At 35.7% G+C, this 17,995-nt stretch overlaps 1 protein-coding gene across 1 annotated transcript; it reads left to right on the top strand.

The window, feature by feature from the left end:
* Positions 1-213: 213 nt before the first annotated feature.
* iapp (islet amyloid polypeptide) lies at positions 214-17,386 on the top strand. The gene is made up of 4 exons (XM_088348056.1): positions 214-258; positions 1,407-1,491; positions 12,931-13,047; positions 16,715-17,386. The coding sequence occupies exons 2-4, from the start codon at positions 1,412-1,414 to the stop codon at positions 16,887-16,889; spliced, it is 372 nt and encodes a 123-aa protein (XP_088204182.1). The 5' UTR covers positions 214-258; positions 1,407-1,411; the 3' UTR covers positions 16,890-17,386.
* The last annotated feature ends 609 nt before the right edge of the window (positions 17,387-17,995 follow it).

Here is a 17,995-nt window from a genome sequence, read left to right as displayed (position 1 = left end):
GAGTTGAGCTGACACTAAACTTCAAAAAAGCATCCGGAGATACTTCAGTTTTCTTCCGAGGTTGGCTTTTCCGGAAGGGTGAATGCCATCCCTGGCCTGACTGAAATTGACAGTAATGAGGAGGGTGGTTCTATTTGGAGTGATGTCACAAGTGGTTGTAGTGCTACGCCTATAACTGACAGCGCTTCGGAAACAGCGTGGCAAACCTGTGGACTGCTCCACGCTACACTAGGCTGCAGTTGGCATTCGCCCTTTTATGTAAGTTTATCCATTTACTGACTATGATTAGTATTCCTGCCACCTTTAAAGATGTTCTTTACTCTAATGCATATTATTGTACCATTAAATGTACATGATTACAATGCATATTTAAATGCATATTTATTTCTATATATATATTTATTAGACTATAAGGTAATACATTGAATATCATGTATTTACATACAACAAATATAACGAGGTTGATAATTACTAATTCCAAAATGGTAGAAGCTAGAATCATGCATGCATGATCTAGCCAATAATGTTTTCATATTTTGTACTTTAACCATTTAATTATCTTCCTTTATAAATATTAGGGTTCTCTTTCATTTTTGTCCTTTTTTAAAAAAAAAATTATTTGCTTTTAAAATATTTGTTTGCTTTTCCCGTTCGTCTAAAACCATTTATGCTTTTATTTATTTTTTAAGAAAATATAAAAGGTATTGGAATTGTAGTATTTCCTTTAATTGTTGCCTCACGTTTAGTTTTTTTAGTATTTTTTTTGTATTTTAAAAACAAAAATTATGATTTGACAATATTTAAATAATGTGATCATATTAAGAATGTTTTTATTGATAGTCTAAAACATTGTTTGTCATTCACTTTTTCAGAGGCGAAAATAATAACCTTATCCTAACAATTATTATGAAAACAATAATCAAGTCTTTCGTAAGAGGTGAAATTATTTTTGAGACTTTTGTGTTGATTGAAAAATGTTTTATGTTCAATTTTTGAGAAATCAGACTTCTTCATGGATTTTCATCTCAGACTAGTAAATAGATTTTTTCCCAGTTTTATCATGCTGTATATATAAATTGAAATCAATAAATATATATTGGTAAAATTGTGGATACAGTATAATTTAATCTGTCATTTTTTTTAATTATTTGCTTTTTCTGATTGTCTAAATATATTTATCTTTTAGGGAACATAATTTAGTAATTAATACAACTTAAAGCTAGCATAATACATGGAATTTCCCCCCACTGTTTTGGCAATAATGGTATTCTAATACTTAATAGAATTATTATGTTGTGTACAAATGTACCCGGATAGATGTTGGTTTAATTCATGTGAAAATAACAACTGTGTGCAAGATTCCGGATACTAATTTGCTGGGTATTTTTCTTCCCCTTTCACCTCAGTAACCATGCATCACCTGAGGATACCCAGACACTTCTTAATTCTATTTGTGTTGATGCATTTTGGTGCCGCCGCCCCGGGATACAGGTGAGTAAAACGGAAAGCTATAGCGCATTCAACGTTGGGTCATAATTTCGTTTTGCAATCTTAAGTCATGTCACGTTTTTTTGTATAGCATTATTCAGAAGAAATCTCAAATGGGTGCACAGACCACAGACTATTACAGATTATTATTACACTATCCCCTGATCTAAAACCTATATGAGCGCCAGGAAAAAACTCAAAACCTCAGCATGAGGAAAAGGAAGACGCCTTGAGAAAAGGTAATCCCCTTCCAGTATTTCCAGGACATAATGGATGTTGCAATACACATGTATAGGTCATTCCTAAACTATAAAATATAAGTGTGTTTAAGCCTAGATTTAAACAGTGTCGGTGAGTTTGCAGATCAAATCTCAAACAGGCAGAGCATTCCACAGAACCGGGGCCCGGATGGAAAACATTCTCAAATCTGCAGATCTCCTATTGTCTCTTGGGATCACTGGCAGACCGTTTTTTTTTTTTTTTTTGAGAAAAGGCTCCGAGCAGACACCTAGGGGGAAATTAAATCTGAAAGTTATGAAAGGGCAAGCAATTTTGTGTAATGCCAACAAAACCTTAAAATATTAAGCTGTCAGGGAGCCAATGCAGGTTTACTTAATGTCAGGGGTAATGTGATCATACATTCTTGTCTTGGTTAAACGCTTGGCTGCAGCATTTTGTACCAGCTGCAGGATCGTGACACTAGACTTGAGAAGACCGGAGCATAATACATTACAGTAATTAAAACTGGAGGTAACAAACATGTGAATAACAATTTCAGTATCAGACAGGGACAGCATATGGCAAAGTTTAGCAATGTTGCGAAGATGGAAAAAAAGCTGGTTTAATAGTACTCTCAACTTGTAACTGGAAGGACAGATTAGGGTCAAATGTGACACTTAGATTTTTGAGTGAGTCTGGGTGATATTACATTTGCCAATGTTCAGAGCCAGTGCTTGAGGACATGTCACATTTTTTTAGATGGACCAACGATTAACATTTCAGTCTTTTCAGAGTGCAGGCTGCCAGGGATTGACATTATTAAGACTATTTAGTGGCTATATTTGCACAGATAAAACACATGTATACAGTTTAATTCTACATGATTATGGCAGACAAGAACTTACGTCCTTTCTGGATGGATTCCAAACCGAGAAAGGGAGTGGTTTATTTTCGCGTCAGAGAAATCAGTACAGACAAGAACATGACTTCACAATAAAAGAATACAAGATTGATAAACGTACAAGAGATATAATTACACTCATTGTTGAAATGTTACTTTATGTGTGTGTATGAGAAAACATTGTTTTTATATTTAGTAATATAAAAACAAGCTAATTACCTTGAGACAGAAATTCAAGAGATTTACATTGAAAACCTGACATTTTCCCCCCTGTTGTTGAAGAATTTAAAAAAAATAGATTGGTAATCACACGGAGGCAAAAAACTTTCAAGAAAGGAAAAAAACTTTCTCTCCTCCGAGGAATGTCTCTTGCTGGAAAAACAGGATAAAACAAAAACGGACAAAAACAAACAAAAATTGGACAACTAAAACGAACAAAAACAAAAAGGTGAAAAAGTTCAAAAGTGAAGGAAAAATCTCCAGTTAAGCAATCATTAACTCTAAGGTCATTGATGGAGACTGCAAGAATTAAGATAAACAGAATGAAAGGATCCCCAAAATCCTTTTTCGAAACTGTAGCATCACTAGTTAGGCAAGAGGTTAGAATGCATGGTGCCATTTTATCAAAAAATTGTATGCATAAACAAACCTCCAAAACCCTTTTTCATTAAGAAAAATATTGAATTTTAAATTCTAGCAATATGACTACCGGCATCGATAAGATGTGTGGATGTCTTACTATAGGAATAAAACCCAAAATCAAAAACATTATATCGCCTGTTACCCTGATTGTTCCTTCATTAAGTTTGAGACCTAATGTTGAAACGCATCAGAAGAACCTTGATAAGATATATTTTCTTATCATAATACGTTCATTCTATGATCTGATTCATGTGGAAAAAAAACCTTTTTCTCTTATGTTAGCTCAATTGTCGTTTTTTTTGACCTAGCAAGTATTTGTTAGAGAATAAACAAAAATTTCAATCAAAGAATCAATCAATTAATCAGTGTTAATTTTGATTAACCCAGTAACTATGTTTATAGTTGTAGGGTCCGATGTGTAAGTATGTGAGACTTGTGGATTATCTGGTTATTATCAATGAAATTGTGTGATGTGTGGTAGCTAATACCAATGTAGCAAAGCAGTCCGCAAAGTCCAAAGTTTTCAACAAAACAATAGCAGAAATTGAACCAAACTCCTTTCTTCCCACTGTTTTTGGAGTCTTATTTTGTTACTTTTATGACCACCATTTTTCTAGATATCATTGTGGAGTCCGATACCTATTCTTTCGGGAGAATAGATTAGGGCACTATTTGGCAGCTTTGATTTGTTTTTCATGAGCATGGCAACCGTTAAGATCCCCACGCCCCCTGGCGTGATGTTGGAAATTCGTGTGGCAGCTGATGACAACAGCCTCGATGCGGACGTGTATAGGAGACACAACTGATGGCGAAAGCACTGACTGAACTACGTCTCTGGTCAGCAGGGGTCACTATTTCCTGTGTGGATGAGATAAGCATAAATGAATACCATATAACTGAATATTCAGGGAAAGCTATAGATGGAAAAAAGGATAGAGGGACTTAAAAATTTTTTTTTAATAGTTTATGCTATCCCCATTTTTTCCCCCCTGTTGAGACATTTTCGTGGCTCAAATTAAATTACAAAAGAAAACAAATTCATTTATAGATTCGTATATTTTCTTAAGTTGTCTTTGTATTTATTATAAGTGAAAATCAAAATCCCAACTATAAGTTGTCATATCCATCTTGAGCATTATATCCCAAAACTCCAACTCAAAGATAAACAATTTATTTTTTGAATTGTTGGTTCAAAATCTCAAATTTTGCTTTTTTACTAATTCAAGTCACTGAATCAGTTTAACCATTATTCTTGTCAATATCATTCACCCTGATTTGAGTGATTGAGTGTTCTCTTTTGTGGATTGATCATATTTGAAAAAAAAATTTGTATGCACTTTTTATTTGCATTTCTTTTGATTTTCAATGTGTTATCTTGCTGTTGGCCATTCCCCTCGAGGCAGATGACCAGGGTAGATTGTTAAATTATCAATTTAGCTAAAAAAAACACGTTTTTATTGTTATGATTCACTCTTTGTTTTGCCTTTTGTAAAAATCATAACCTGTGTATTATCATTTCAGTAAGTAAATTTGTTCAAAATAACAGTATTTTGCAAAGAAAGCAGGTAATTCACACTCAAAGTGAATGATTTTGCCAAAAATGAAAAATATCGCCCACAAATGTTTTCAATGCGGGCGATAATCTAATGACGAATGGTTATTCTAATTGATTATTGTTAATCAATTTGACAAACATTGTAATTTTGTTATATTACAACATTTATTTTGTGTAATATGTTTCTATTTGTCCAAATTTCGTAATTTGAATCTCAAAAAAACAAAACTAGGTTTTAACTTTTATTTTACTGAATGTCTCCAAACTTCCCCCCTGAGTTCAAACCTAAGTTCACTATCTATGAATACGAGTGAAATAAGACAGCATTTATAAATTTGCAAGATGAATTTATCAATCTTCCTCGCGTACATTTGCACTTTGTATTAACAAGACTCTATATAACTTCAAGCAGACGTATTCTTGAATGTTGTTGTGTTTCAGTCTTTGATTTGCGTATTCCACATTACATTCACCATATGAATGTTGATTTTGGCCCATCAAAAATACTTTCAAAATGTGTCCATGTCAAACACGAAATTACTTTATTGTCTTTGGTTTTAGTTCCACTGACTGAACGAGTGCAGGTATCTCCTGTTAGCTGTCTGAAAAGCAGCTGGGATGTGCTCCATCACCCCCTTGATCTCGTTGTTGATGAGCGCAGCTGGGATGTGCTCCATCACCCCTTGGCCTCGCTGTTGATAAGCGGCGCGGATAATGGATGACTGATGTCTTTGTTGTCAACTGTTTTTCCCCCTTTCAGCAAATAATTTTTGTCCATGACCTCTTTTTGACAGATTGATATGTCCTTTGGAAAGTGCATTGACTTTCAAAAAGAAAACAAAGAGTCTTTTGTGGAATTCAGTGGCACTTAAGAGTCTCGTTAATTTTATCGTGCTTACGTACTGGGATGTCCTAGCAAATTAGCCGGATTATTCAATGTCTTAATTTTTTCTCTAAGTTTAAGTACGAGTAGACATTATCTTAGTTAAATCAATTTCTATCCATTTATTTCCCATGCAATTATTTCTAAATTAGCATGATATGTCTCGAAATCAACTAATCCGTTATTTTTATTTCCTACAATCTTTGTTTCTACGCAATAGTCTTTGTTCTAAGCTACCCTTCGAGATCCCTTGTGATTAAAGCTATACAAATCAACATGATCTGGTCCGACTATTAATACTTGTTTTTTTCTTTTCTGTTTAAAAGAAGCTATTTCAGTGACTGAAATAGCTTCAGCTACATTATTAATGATTTCTAGTCTCGAATTTTCTTTTCTGTGTTAATTTGTCGTCATTTTCAAATTTCTTTCAGAATTTTGATTATTTGAAATGGTTCAAATGACCTGCATTATTTTATTAAGAGTAATCTATTATTGAATACGAGAACAACTAAGGAAATAATCTTTTTACGTATTACGCCTCTTTTGAATTTGTCCATTTACAAACGAGAAGATGGACACTAAAATTATGGATGGTTTCCAGTCATCTTCATTGCTTTACTCGTCCTTGCTTTATTAAGAGCAAAACTATACGTATTAAAGTTATTACCCTTTGGTATTCGCATGATCAACGAGAAATGATTAGTTTGGTTACTCAAATATTCTTTCTTTTTAAACTATTCTGTATAATTATCTTGTATTATAAACTCAGTGTTTTCATTTCCCCACGTACTTGTGTCCTAGACGCATCATTTATGCTGGGGACTTTTTTTTCCTTTAAATTGTCATTATCATTTAGTTACTCTTTAACAAAGATTTAACGCATTACAAGCCCTATCGTTATTTTGGTTTTGCTGTGAGTTTTTATTTTTCTGCACGCCGATCTTAGCTAATGAAATCTCGTCGCTTTGAGATTACGTCATTGTTGGTGGTAATTGTTGTCGAGCGAAGGTTAAGTCAGTCTTTTTTATTAGACAAGCGGCTTTTTTTTCCCTTGTTCAATTCATTAAAGAGAGCTTGCTTTTAAACGGCTCATTTGCTTTGATGATTGATCTCACGAATTATATTGTACTAAGATGTTAAGGAAAGAAGGAAGTACAAAAAGTAGAAAAATAGAAAAAAGACAAGCCTGTGGTCTTTTGCCATTACCATCAACAAATAAATGCAGAAAATAAATTAATAATTCGATGATTAAAACTGAATGAATACGGAGATGTCTACTATATTTGTCACAGATTCATAACTTCGATGTTTGTATCACTAAATTTTAGGGGTTCATAGATCTCTGCCTAGAACTATAAATATTTTAGCAAGCTAGTACACGGAATTCAAAATCCTTTAGGGGCAAAATAAACTCCGTACACTACAATATCTATTCATCTTTTCTTTTCTTTTCATCATATTATATTATTGATAGTTCAGTTGTAAAATGGTTTCATATATATATATGTTATATGGTATATGTGTGTGCAGCACGGTAGCGCAGTGGCCAGCACATGTGCAGCATAGTACAAAGGACCTGGGAACCTCCTGTGTGTGTGTGTGTGTTCAAATTGTCCCTAGGTGTGAATGAGCTAGTGAATTGTCTATCTTTGTGTGCCCTGCAATTGTCTGTTAACCAGTTCAATGTGTCCTCCAAACGCTGCTCGATGATCGCTGTGATGGACTCCAGCATTCCTGCTATCCCACTGAGGACAAGCGGTGCAGCTGATGAGATGAGATTTACCTGTCATGGTCATGTTCATACCGGGAGCATATGAACACAAAACCTTTTCTGGTTCTCACCTGTAACGCCCTTAGTGTTGACACATTTCTTTAATATCATCAAAATTGGTTTTTCACTTACCATTGTTCATCCCATGTAATATCTTCATCATCGTTATTAGTGCTACCTTTTCTTCACCGCTTCCTCCTTGGTGAGCCATGGGGGGGTCTTGAGTCCAAATGAGACAAGAACCAAATTTCTAAAACTTATAAAACGCTGTTAGTACAACACTTTTACTGTAAAATCAAACTTTACCTTAGTTCCTTTGTAGTGTTTTCACGATGGTTCCCTAATAATATTTCTGTAGTCTATAATATTTCTTATTGTGGCAACGAAATAGTGTAGTGTCTGTATAGTATTACTATAGTATTTTTGTAGTCGAATTTATATTATTATAATACTTTGCCATCTCATTTCTTGTTCTAAAGCAAAACAATATGTTATGTCTATGTTCATTTGCCTTCTATTAGATATTCATCCTTTCAATAATTATTTTCTTTTTATAGATAAGCTATAAAAATACTGTCACATGTTTTGCACAATACTGACAACTTTTTTCTCACTACGATGACTATTTTTCACCAAATGCATATTACACAAACCTCAACTGTATGTAACATCTTACATGCAAATTATTTTGTGTAAATATTGTATCAATTATAACTATAACCTTATCTTCTCTATTCCTTTACCTCACTTTGAAGATGGATTGTCATGCCAAATTTCATTGTCAGTCACAATATGTTAACCCATTTTGTAACTATGTCAGTAAAAGTATATTCTAATCTATTATAAATGGTTTGCATTTATATAGTGTTTTTCAAGACCATGAGTAACTCCAAAAACATCACATAATGTGTTGTTTTTCACTTTTTTCGCAAGTTTTACATACCCAATTTCCAGCAAATTATTTTATTTAAGTAACTTTTCCCTTTTACATTCTCCTACTAACTCTCATCTTTCTGCATTTGTAACTTTCCTACCTGCTTTGCCAACAATTCATTCTCAACATAACATTTTTTCCTTCTGCACCCTCTAACACTAGCCTTTTAGCTTACCAGTTTAATGGGAAATTGACGTATAACCAACTCACTTAATTTTAGCTTTTTTTCCTTCAAACCAATTAAATGTACAATTTTAGCTTCACCTATTAAATGTGAAAATGACGTGTATTGATCTACAACGAGTCATTCTATTCGTTTGTATTCCACTCAAAAGAAATTATTATTCGCTTTTCAATAATTTTGTACAAAAATGCTTTTATCTCAAATCAATCTCTTCCAATTCACTCAATTGGATTTTTCCTTGTCTTTACAGTCCTTAATTTTCTAATTTTGAACTTAAAACCGGAATATTCTATCTTTATTAATATTTTCCAAGTGTTATTCTGGCATTAACTTCATTTAACGCATCTAATATAACTCAAACATAAGTTTTCTAAACTTTACACTCCTGAATTTATCGTTCTCCAATTGAAAAAACAAAAAAAATTTGGACCAAAAAATATTTTTCGGGGAACCCGATAGGCCCGCGGCCGTTATTTTGCACACCCTTCGCGTCAAATGCCGATATTCCAAAAAACGAACGTTTTCAATTCCTTACGAGATGTGCTCTCGGTTCCACCCAAAAACAACATATTTTAAATGGTTTAAAAAAAGGTTTCTCTCGTTTCCATGTGCACTTCATTCGCGTCGCTTTTTCCTTTTTTTTTTCATTTTTTAAGTTGTGGCGCACTCTCTCGTTTGCGGCAATTTTGCTTTGATTCTTTCCTATTTTTTTCCTTTCAGTTATGTGGGCCGATTAAAAGCCAGCACAAGACAAACATTAGACAAGAAGAAAGAGAATATAGGATAGATAAAAACACATTTCACAACATTGAACAAACATGTACAGACAGAGGGCCCACAAAAAATCGCTTAATTTAGATAGTTTTAGACGGTGCACCTTGAAGCCATGTAGTTTATTTAATATATTTTGTTATCTTTTCATTTTAAAATGATTTCAAATCGGGGACTCTACCGACTGCAGAGATTTAATATATTCACAATAGCGAACCACTTTAAGCCTGTCTTCTCTCTCTCTATGATTTACGAGGCTAATTCCTAGTAATATCATAGACTGCCGTTTCCTTTTCGGTTACCGGCTACTGAAATGAGGCCCATGTGCTTCGAATTTCTTTGGTATGAGACTAGTACTCAAACCTACAGGCTACCAATCCCATTAACGGTGAGGGGAACCCTCGAACCCGGATCATCAATATATGTATCACACATACATATACATATATATATGTATCATATATATATACATATGGACACACACGATCATATTTGACTCAGTGAAGCACACCCTCGAACCAATTTAATAATTCGCTAACGAAACCCCCAATTGTCAACGTCTTCTTTCATTTTATGGCTTTTCTTAAAATTATTCCAAATTTGTATTTAAATACATGCATTTTACCTTAGCAAGTATACCACTCTGGTTCGTTGAAGCCCGTTCCTACCCGATTCCAAAGCATTTTGGATGCTAACCTCGGTATGCTAACCGTGTGGTCCCATGTGCTCTTTCATCCCAATCCAGTAGAATCGAACAAAAAACGCTGAACAAACCGGTAATCGGCACCATTTTGTCAGGGATTGACATTATTAAGACTATTTAGTGGCTATATTTGGACAGATAAAATGCATGTACCGTATTTTCCGCACTATATGGCGCACCATGTTATAAGGCACACCTTCAATGAATGATATATTTTAAAACTTATGCCATACATAAGACGCACCCCATTATAAGGCGCTATAAGTGCATGCTGGTTTAAGATCAGGTAATTGTGCAATTTTGTAATTGTAATCCTGTGCAGTCCTTCGAGACATTTTTGGGATTAAGGGCTATTTACGGTAAATAAATGTGACGACTTGACTACAGTAGAGAATGTAGTTACTTTATGCAACCTCTAGATGTTGCCACGCTCAAGGGAATGTCAACAAAATATTCAAAAAGGTCAAACTTTATTAACAAACAAGCTTTCCACAACTCCATTCACTCCCAAAATAAATAAACAGCCGTTTTATTATTTTCTCTGAGGTAAAGCATTTTCGTGACACATCTTTGACATCTTTGAACAACATCGACATATCATTTTATTTTTTGTCCATTTAGTCAACACGCAAAGAAAAAAACGTCTGATACTGTTATTTTAAATGAAACGTTAGTGCAATCGCAATAAAGTGACACTCGTAATGTGCAAAAACAACGAGTGCAAAGCAATAACATAATAACTGTAAAATGTAAAACGTAAACACACAAAAGAAAAACAAAGATCACTCTATAAGCTCCTCATCGACGAATCCCTCGAATTCTTCTTCTGCTGTGTTCGAATTGACCATATCTCAGTGAATGGGCCATCCAACACGTCCGGTGTTTTTGTGCCAGCGCTGTTGCCTTCATACGTATAGTTATCGTACTGACACTTCTGCTTGCCGCTCTTTGTTGAACAACCCACTGTTCAAGTGTCTCCTCTAACTCTGGCCATCTTGCTTTATTGCCACGGAAACTTTGTTGAGTTTTCCTTACTTGGCGGAGCTTATCTTCATCCTTTCTCCACTTCCGTACCATCGATTCATTTAAGTTTAACTCTCTCGCTGCCGCTCTATTGCCGTGTTGTGCTGCGTGACTGATCGCTTTGAGTTTAAACTCGGCGTTGTACGCGTGTCTCTTAACAGGAGCCATTTTCTTATACAAATGCACGTATGAAAGAGAATCTCTCTCTCTCTCTCTCTCTCTCGCTCTCTCTCTCTCTCAAACGTGACATTCTGAATAATTCTGCGTTTGTTTAAGGTAAATTGTGCTTTACATCTTCACCAGTCATAACCCTGGATTCAGACAAATACTGTATTTGTTGAATATGAATTAAGCAGTTTAATGGGGTAGCCATTTTGCCACTTAGTAAACAAATACAACACGAGCCCCGGCAACTACCAATCGTTTAATATTTCCCAGTATGCACAGCGCGAAAAATGGAGTCGGCGGCTGTTTCTCGTAGTTGCGAGACCTTGCGAATTTAATATTGAGCCATATATAAGGCGCACTGTGTTATAAGGCGCATGGTCAGCTTTTGAAAAAAAACAAGACTTTTAGGTGCGCCTTATAGTGCGGAAAATACGGTATATAGTTTAATTCTACATGATTATGGCAGACAAGAACTTACGTCCGTTCTGGATGGATTACAAACCGAGAGAGGGCGTGGTTTATTTCGCGTCAGAGAAATCAGTACAGACAAGAACATGACTTCAAAATAAAAGAATACAAGATTGATAAACGTACAAGAGATATAATTACACTCATTGTTGAAACGTTACTTTGTGTGTGTGTGTGTGTGTGTGTATGAGAAACATTGTTTTTATATTTAGTAATATAAAAACGAGCTAATTACCTTGAGACAGAAATTCAAGAGATTTACATTGAAAACCTGACAAGGCGCAAGTAGTTAATTAACATCCATATTTTTATGACACTGAGGCAGGTCTCTAAATTTCCAAAATTTAGTGGGTCATATTCCTCCGTTGGAAGATACAGTTAATTGTCATCAGCATAGGAATGGAAACTGATTTTATATTTGCGAATAATATTACGGAAGGATATAATTGCTTAAGAGAAGGAGACCAGGTACTGACCCCCTGCGGAACACTACAGGTAACACTAAGTACTAAAGGGCTCAGAGGTCATATTACCGTATAGAACACATTGCGTTCTATATGAGAGGGAGGATCTGAACCATGAGACAACAGTACCTGAGAGACCAATCACTTTTTCCAGACAATACAGTAAGATATTATTGTCTACAGTGTTGAAGACAGCACAGTCAAGCAGCAGCAACGGTGATGAAGTGCCAGAGTCCATCGCCAGGAGAAGATCGTTGGTAACCTTATCCAGGGCAGTTTCAGTATAGTGATTATTGCTTATTCCTCACTGCATGAATTCAAAAATATTATTCTGAGTCATAAAATCATTTAGCTGCTTTGCTACAACTTTTTCAAGTACGTTAGAAAGAAACCCTAGGTTTAAAAACAGATCTGTTACTACATAGGCCTACTGGGTCAAGAATGGGTCGCTTAAGTGTAGGTGTATGACAGCGGACTTAAAATCCGCTGGGACAACATATGTTTATACAATTTGTTGATAATATTCAAAACTGAAGGTCCAAGAATCACGAAAAGATCTTTAATTGAAGAAATTAATGGGACAATGTCAGAACATGTGAACTGAATACATTTCTCTTTTGCAATAACCTTCTGAGACTGTGGAGACTGTGCAAAATTATGCTGGTCTGAGAAGCTTCAGAGGGGGATTTAAGTGGTCACTTTTCATTTTCCCCCTTGGACGGCCATCAGCGATTCAGTTTCTCTTTTGTGATTCAGACACTCCAGTCTTACCTCTTTGGGCAAGGAGGAGACTGCTCAGGAATGGTCTGTGTTCCCCTTCTCCAACCCTTCCCTCAGCTCGGTGGCCACACGAGAGGTCACCGATAAGAACAGGTGGATTATATAGCAGGGGGTGAAATCACTGACTATGTTTATATGCAGGCAATAATCCGATTGGAAATGGAATATTGGATTTCTGGAGCTATCCGGAAGAATGGTTTACCTCAGGGGACTCAAAACCAATTGAATTGAAGGCCATCAAAGCTAGCATCTGGGTGAGGTTTGGCCGAATTGGGTTCTCCACAAGAAAACTTAAAAATACAGTGCATCCGGAAAGTATTCACAACGCTTCACTTTTTCCACATTTTGTTATGTTACAGCCTCATTCCAAATTGTATTAATTTAATCTCTTATCTAAAAATTCTACACAAAATACTCCATTATGACAATGTGAAAAAGTTTGTTTTTAAACTTTTTTTGAATTAATTTAAAATAGAAAACTAAGAAATCACATTTACATAAGTATTCACAGCCTTTGCCATGAAGCTCAAAATTGAGCTCAGGTGCATCTTTTTTCCACTGATCATCCTTGAGATCTTTCTACAGCTTAATTGGAGTCCACCTGCAGTAAATTCAGTTGATTGGACATGATTTGGAAAGGCACACACCTGTCTGTATAAGGTCCCACAGTTGAGTGTGCATTTCAGAGCACAAACACCAAGCATGAAGTCAAAAAAACTGTCTGTAGACCTGCGAGACAGGATTGTCTTGAGGCACAAATCTGGGGAAGGATACAAAAAAATTTCTGCTGCTTTGAAGGTCCCAATGAGCACAGTGGCCTCCATTTTTCGTAAATGGAAGACATTTGGAACCACCAGGACTCTTCCTAGAGCTGGCCGGCCTTCTAAACTGAGCGATCAGGGAAGAAGGGCCTTAGTCAGGGAGGTGACCAAGAACCCGATGGTCACTCTGTCAGAGCTCCAGCGTTCCTCTGTGGAGAGAGGAGAGCCTTCCAGAAGGACAACCATCTCTGCAGCAATCCACCAATCAGGCCTGTATGGTAGAGTGGCCAGACGAAAGCCACTCCTTAGTAAAAGGAACATGGAAGCCCGTCTGGAATTTGCCAAAAAGCACCTGAATGACTCTCAGACCATGAGAAACAAAATTGTCTGGTCTGATGAGACAAAGATTGAACTCTTTGGTGTGAATGCCAGGCGCCATGAATGCAGCAATATATAGAGGTATCCTGGATGAAAACCTGCTCCAGAGCGCTTTTGACCTCAGGCTGGGGCGAAGGTTCATTTTTCAGCAGGACAACGACCCAAAGCACACAGCCAAGATCTCAAAAGATTGGCTTCAGAACCACTCCGTGAATGTCCTGGAGTGTCCCAGACAGAGTCCAGACTTAAATCCGATCGAACATCTCTGGAGAGATCTGAAAATGGCTGTGCACAAACGTCTCCCATCCAACCTGATTGAGCTTGAGACTTATTGCAGAGAAGAATGGGCAACACTGCCAAAAGATAGGTGTGCTAAACTTGTGGGATCATATTCAAAAAGACTTGAGGCTGTATTTGCTGCCAAAGGTGGATCAACAAAGTATTAAGCAAAGGCTGTGAATACTTATGTAAATATGATTTCTTAGTTTTCTATTTTTAATCAATTCAAAAAAAGTTAAAAAAAACATTTTCACATTGTCATAATGGAGTATTTTGTGTAGAATTTTGAGATAAGAGATTAAATTAATACAATTTGGAATGAGGCTGTAACATAACAAAATGTGGAAAAAGTGGAGCGCTGTGAAAACTTTCCGGATGCACTGTAAATCATTGTTCTCAAATATCTTTTGAAAAAATGCTCCACAATATAAGATCTAAAAATATCAAGAATATTTCTGGATAAAATAAATCAGTAATAAGTGAATAATTAATAATAGTTAATAATAATTTCTATGGGCTGCGCTTACATCAAAGGGACAGTGTGTTTTACTTGACCAGTAGATGTTGCTTTACTGTGCCGATAACCGAAAAATAAAAATAAAAGACAAACTACAAAGACTTGAACTGATCAAACCACAATATTTATTTTTTTTTGCCTAACTTTTTTAGAGAAAGAACAAAAGTAAAAAAAAAATTGAAATAAGGAAATAAAAAAGTCCAAAGAGGGGAAATAAAGAAAAAAGATTGAAAAAGGGAAAAGGGAAAAAAGGACAAAGAGAGAGAAAAAAGAACATAAAAAGAGCCATGTCGTTTCCACATTCAAATTTTGATACAAAATAGACACTGTGTAATATTTGAGCACTAGTTATTGCTGTATTTTGTACTTCAACCAAAAATTAGTGCTTAAAAGCACAAGGAAGAAACAAACTATGGAGACTCAAACTAAACTAATTGAGTTTTTTGTTTATTGGTGGTCCCGTTAGCAGCAATAGGGTTCAAAATTGCAAATTCAGTTGCAAATTCAGCCAAATTGACATTTGCATGCAGGTAAAAACAATTTGGGTTTCCTTGGTGGTGTGTTTTAAATGTGGTATTTTGAAGCCAATGTCAAAATTGCAGGCAGCATGGCAGCACATGTGCGGCACATTTCTGAGGTCATGAGATCGAACCATCCTGTGTGAAGTTTGCATGTTCTTCCTGTGCTCGCGTGGGTTTCCTCCGAGCACTCCAGTTTCCTCCCACATTCCAAAAACATGCATTTCAGGTTGATTGGCCATTACAAATTGTCCCTCGGTATGAACAAGTGAGTTGTCAGTCTTTGTGTGCCCTGCGACTGCCTAGCAAAGAGTTCAGGGTGTCCCCTGCCCACTTCTCGAAGATAGCTGGGATGGGCTCCAGCACGCTTGCGACCCTACTGAGGATAAGCAGTGCTGATAATGGATGGATGGATGTCTAAATTGCACGAATTTGAGTAGTCAGTAACGTTTTTCGAAAACCGGCTCCTTTAGCTCGGCTCCAAAAGGGCTTTTTAGATTGTTTTTGTTGCTTTAATAACTATATTTACAATTATGCACAAAGTAACTTAAAAAAGCGGGGAGAAATACTCAAATAAAAAATAAGAAAATAGCTAACAAAGAAATATCAAAAGGTGAAAAGAAAAATAGAGAAAAGAGAGGAATAAAACTAAGGAACAATTAAGAAAGAGAGGAAAAAGCAAGAAAAGAAATAAACACGTCAGAAAAAAATGAAAGAAACAAAGAAAAAAAGACGGGGTTTTTTTTTGGGGGGGGGGTTCTTTTGGGTTGATCTTGTGTTGCATTCAAATAATTTCCGAATACATCAAGTCAATCTTGTTGCCAACATTGTATTTCCACTAAAAGGTTTGATCAAGTACAGTTCTGTATTGTGCAACCGACTAATCCCAAAACATGTTCGTATGATGTAACAAAAGATACTCCAAAAAAATTGAAATTTCATGTAAAAGTTGTTGTAAAAACAACTGACGTTTGTGGGCCAAACAACCTTTCAAGTGGTACATTACTCTATTCAATAAAATGGTAAAAAAAAATTGGCATGGCTGGAAACTCAGCAAAATGTGTCTTTATATAGGTTTTGGACATATTTGATAATAATTGCCAGACTTGGGATTGATGTTACTCAGCGTTATTCCAAGTGACACCCACAGGTTTTGGGTGAATGCTCAAACCCGTGGAAAATCAGAAGGAGGCTTTACATGATCAGAAAACTTGAAAAATTCAGTTTGAATCAAATTGTTGCCTGCAAGTAAACAAACTCAATATGCATAGTTTTGTCATCTGACGGCATCTTATCTTCGATTTTAGCCACAGCATCCAGAAGAGAAAGTGCAACACAGCCACATGCGTCACTCAAAGACTCGCGGACTTCCTGGTGCGTTCAAGTAACACCATAGGGACGGTCTACACGCCAACTAATGTGGGATCAGCCACTTACGGCAAGAGGGACCTGCTTCTGCCTCCCGACTATTTTCTTCTCTAGTATGAATGTATATGATAAGTGTACAATAAAAAACAATAGTTACAGGACTATAAACTTTAGGCTACAGTTTCTTTTGTTTGTTTTTTGTTGTTGTTTTTTTATCCACATTTGTTTTGTGGCATGTTATGGAAATAATAGTTTTCAGATCCCTTAACACCTTAATGTTCCTGTAAAATTTGCATAAAATCCCAATCCAAAACATACCTAAAGTAAATTGAATGCTGTTTTTGAACTGTTTGGAGAAAAAGGATGGTTTTAGTCTTTGGTCCCAAACTGAAATAATCACTGCAAGTGCTACTAACATTGAGGATCCCAAGTTGCCTGAATTCTTTTTGCAATTACATGCCTGCAGAAGAGTGTAGCATTGGCATCTTAGCTGGAAAACAGCTGGCACAATAGCATCTGGTCCCAGGTCAAATTTGATCACAATCTGAAAAACTAAACATTGTATTTTTTCAAAGATATGTCAAAGTGTTTCCAAAAAGTGTCCATTTGAAGACAACCAGTTTACAACACGAAAAACTTTGCTACTGTGTATTTTATTTTTGCCAATATTTATACATTGTGAAACAGTTGTTTAACTTCTCTTTCCAGAAGTAAACCAGTGCACATTTTTGCAAATAATGACGCGTAAAAATGTATTCCGTGTTGTTTTATGCATGTTTATTTTTGGCTACAATTTAGATACTCCTAGTAAAATTGCATACAATTATTTTGGGAATTTCATTGGCAAACCAATTTGTCCACCAACATTTAAATCAGTCATTATTGGCTAAATATTTTTGAAGCCAATTTTGTCAGGTTATAACACAGGCATTCAAAAGCTATGCAGGCTATGGGCTGTGAAAAAAAGCTTGCAATTGAATAAGAGGGTTGTCAATCCAAAGGTCAGAGGCTAAAAATGCAGGAATGCTTTTAGGCAGATTTTTTTTGATGCATTATCATGCGTTTTGGAATTCATATTTTATAGTTGGATTTACTGGATTTTCCTAAATGTAACCAGACCATGTCAGAGTTATTAGACCTGGTAAACATCTACTGACGGTTTTGACATAGATATGGTATTAGTTAAGCAAATTATACATAGCATTGTGAAACTATTAACC

This window comes from Urocampus carinirostris, chromosome 11, assembly GCF_059441175.1.
Source record: "Urocampus carinirostris isolate Australia breed hairy pipefish chromosome 11, RoL_Ucar_1.0, whole genome shotgun sequence".
NCBI classification, from domain to species: Eukaryota; Metazoa; Chordata; class Actinopteri; order Syngnathiformes; family Syngnathidae; genus Urocampus; species Urocampus carinirostris.
This window is presented reverse-complemented; position numbering and strand designations above follow the sequence as displayed.